The 1,774-nt window shown below is 41.1% G+C and overlaps 1 protein-coding gene across 18 annotated transcripts in view; it reads right to left on the bottom strand.

The window, feature by feature from the left end:
- Positions 1–1,774, bottom strand: part of Spag9 (sperm associated antigen 9) — a 132,988-nt gene that overhangs the window by 23,699 nt on the left and 107,515 nt on the right. For all 18 annotated transcript variants that reach the window (XR_001228985.2, XM_005350538.3, XM_026780472.1 and 15 more), the window contains 2 exons: positions 581–799; positions 152–347 (listed from right to left, as the gene is read on the bottom strand). Coding sequence is in view for 17 of the 18 variants with exons in the window: in XM_005350538.3 (XP_005350595.1) it covers positions 152–347; positions 581–799 (415 nt within the window). In the remaining variant the exon portion in view is untranslated. The remainder of the gene's footprint in view (positions 1–151; positions 348–580; positions 800–1,774) is intronic.

Here is a 1,774-nt window from a genome sequence, read left to right as displayed (position 1 = left end):
CAAGAGCTAGTTCCAGGACAGGCTCCAAAAAACCACAGAGAAACCCTGTGTCTTGAAAAAAAAAAAAAAAAAAAAAAAAAAAAGAAAAGAAAAGAAATAGGAGAGAATAAGAGAATAAAACTCTACAAAGTTACTGATTTGGGATGCATACCTTGCTTGAAACACCGGGGAGAGGTCTTCTGGGATCTGAACTCCCAAAGGATCTGTAAACACGTGCTCTGTGTACACACCAGGTTGAGAGATGTCCACAGCATCTTCAGTAGACCCTGCATTGCCCTCTGTGGCTTCAGTTGCTTCTTCTGCTGTAGGAACATTTTCGTCAACCTCACTATTTTCGGCTTCCATTTCTATAAAAACATAAACACTCTATGCTGAATGAGTTTTTCAACTCCAATACTTACACCACATAAACCTGTCTGGAACTCCACTCCACTGACCCCTCCTTGGCACTGCAGTGACATGAAGAACTAGTTCTCACATACAGCATCTTCTTTCTGGCTCTTTCACCCTGGCTACTTTAAGATTGACAAGTCTATAATGTGGCACTTTCAGGATAGGATCAGACTCTCCACACATGTACCTGGTGGCTTTTCTATCACTGGAGAAGCACCGTTGGTACTGGGGGAAGTGGCAGTTCCTGTCACTCCTTCTGTGGAACACCCAACCACTGTGATGCCTCCCAGTAAGCTGTCCATCTCGGCAGAGCTGTTGCTTGTCATGCTTCCACACAAAGATGCTTTGTCTACCTGACCAGATTCAGAAAGTTCTTCTCCTGCAGGGTAGTCTGTTTCCCGAGCTCCTAAAAAAAGCAACTTTCTCTGAATACCCAGTTATCTAAGAAGTAGCTTTATCTACCCTATTAAAGCAACTCAAGGTATGAAATGCGAGGGCACAGGAGAAACATACAGCTACTACAATATACCAAGAAGGCAGTGTTACATTTATTTAATCTTGATAAAATGAAAAAGTAAATTTAGAGGTAAAATAACATTTCAATTAGTTCATATTCCAATGACAAAAATGTTAAGAGATAATACCTTTTTTTTTTCTAAATTTTGCTTTGTGTGTGATAGGGCCGGCAACATGGTTAGAAGGTAAAAAGCATCCGCTGCACAAATCTGATAACCTAAGTATGGACCCTGCAACCCACCAGTGAGAAGGTAAAACCTACTCCCAAAAGTTGTCCTCTGGTTTCTATATATGCACTGTGGTATGGGTGCACTCCTACACACAATAATACATTAATAATATTTATAATATGAGTTTATTAACATTAGACAACAATTAAAAGGTGTGTAATTTTTGGAGACAAGGCCTCACTTGATCTACATTGGCCTTGAACTCTATGTAGTCAAGCTGACCTTAGAGATCCTCCTGTCTCCACCTCCCAAAAGCTGGGATTACAGGTATACACCACCACACCTGGCTAAACCATAATAATGCAAAACAGAAAAGATGATAGTGCAATGCTCAGTTGGCAAAGCACCTGCTGCACAAGCTCCTGCCCCAAATCTGATCCTGGTGGAAGAAAAGAATCAATGCTATAAAATCTTCTGACCTCTATACATGTGCCATGACTTATACAGTCTCTCTACACACCACACACATACACAATAAAAATATAATTTTTAAAGACTGAAGAGTCTTATATTTCAGGAATTAGTAACAATTTATACAGCTGGGCGATGGTGGCGCACGCCTTTAATCCCAGCACTCGGGAGGCAGAGGCAGGCAGATCTCTGTGAGTTCGAGACCAGCCTGGTCTATAGAGCTA

Source organism: Microtus ochrogaster, chromosome 7 (genome assembly GCF_000317375.1).
Source record: "Microtus ochrogaster isolate Prairie Vole_2 chromosome 7, MicOch1.0, whole genome shotgun sequence".
Taxonomy (NCBI): domain Eukaryota; kingdom Metazoa; phylum Chordata; class Mammalia; order Rodentia; family Cricetidae; genus Microtus; species Microtus ochrogaster.
This window is presented reverse-complemented; position numbering and strand designations above follow the sequence as displayed.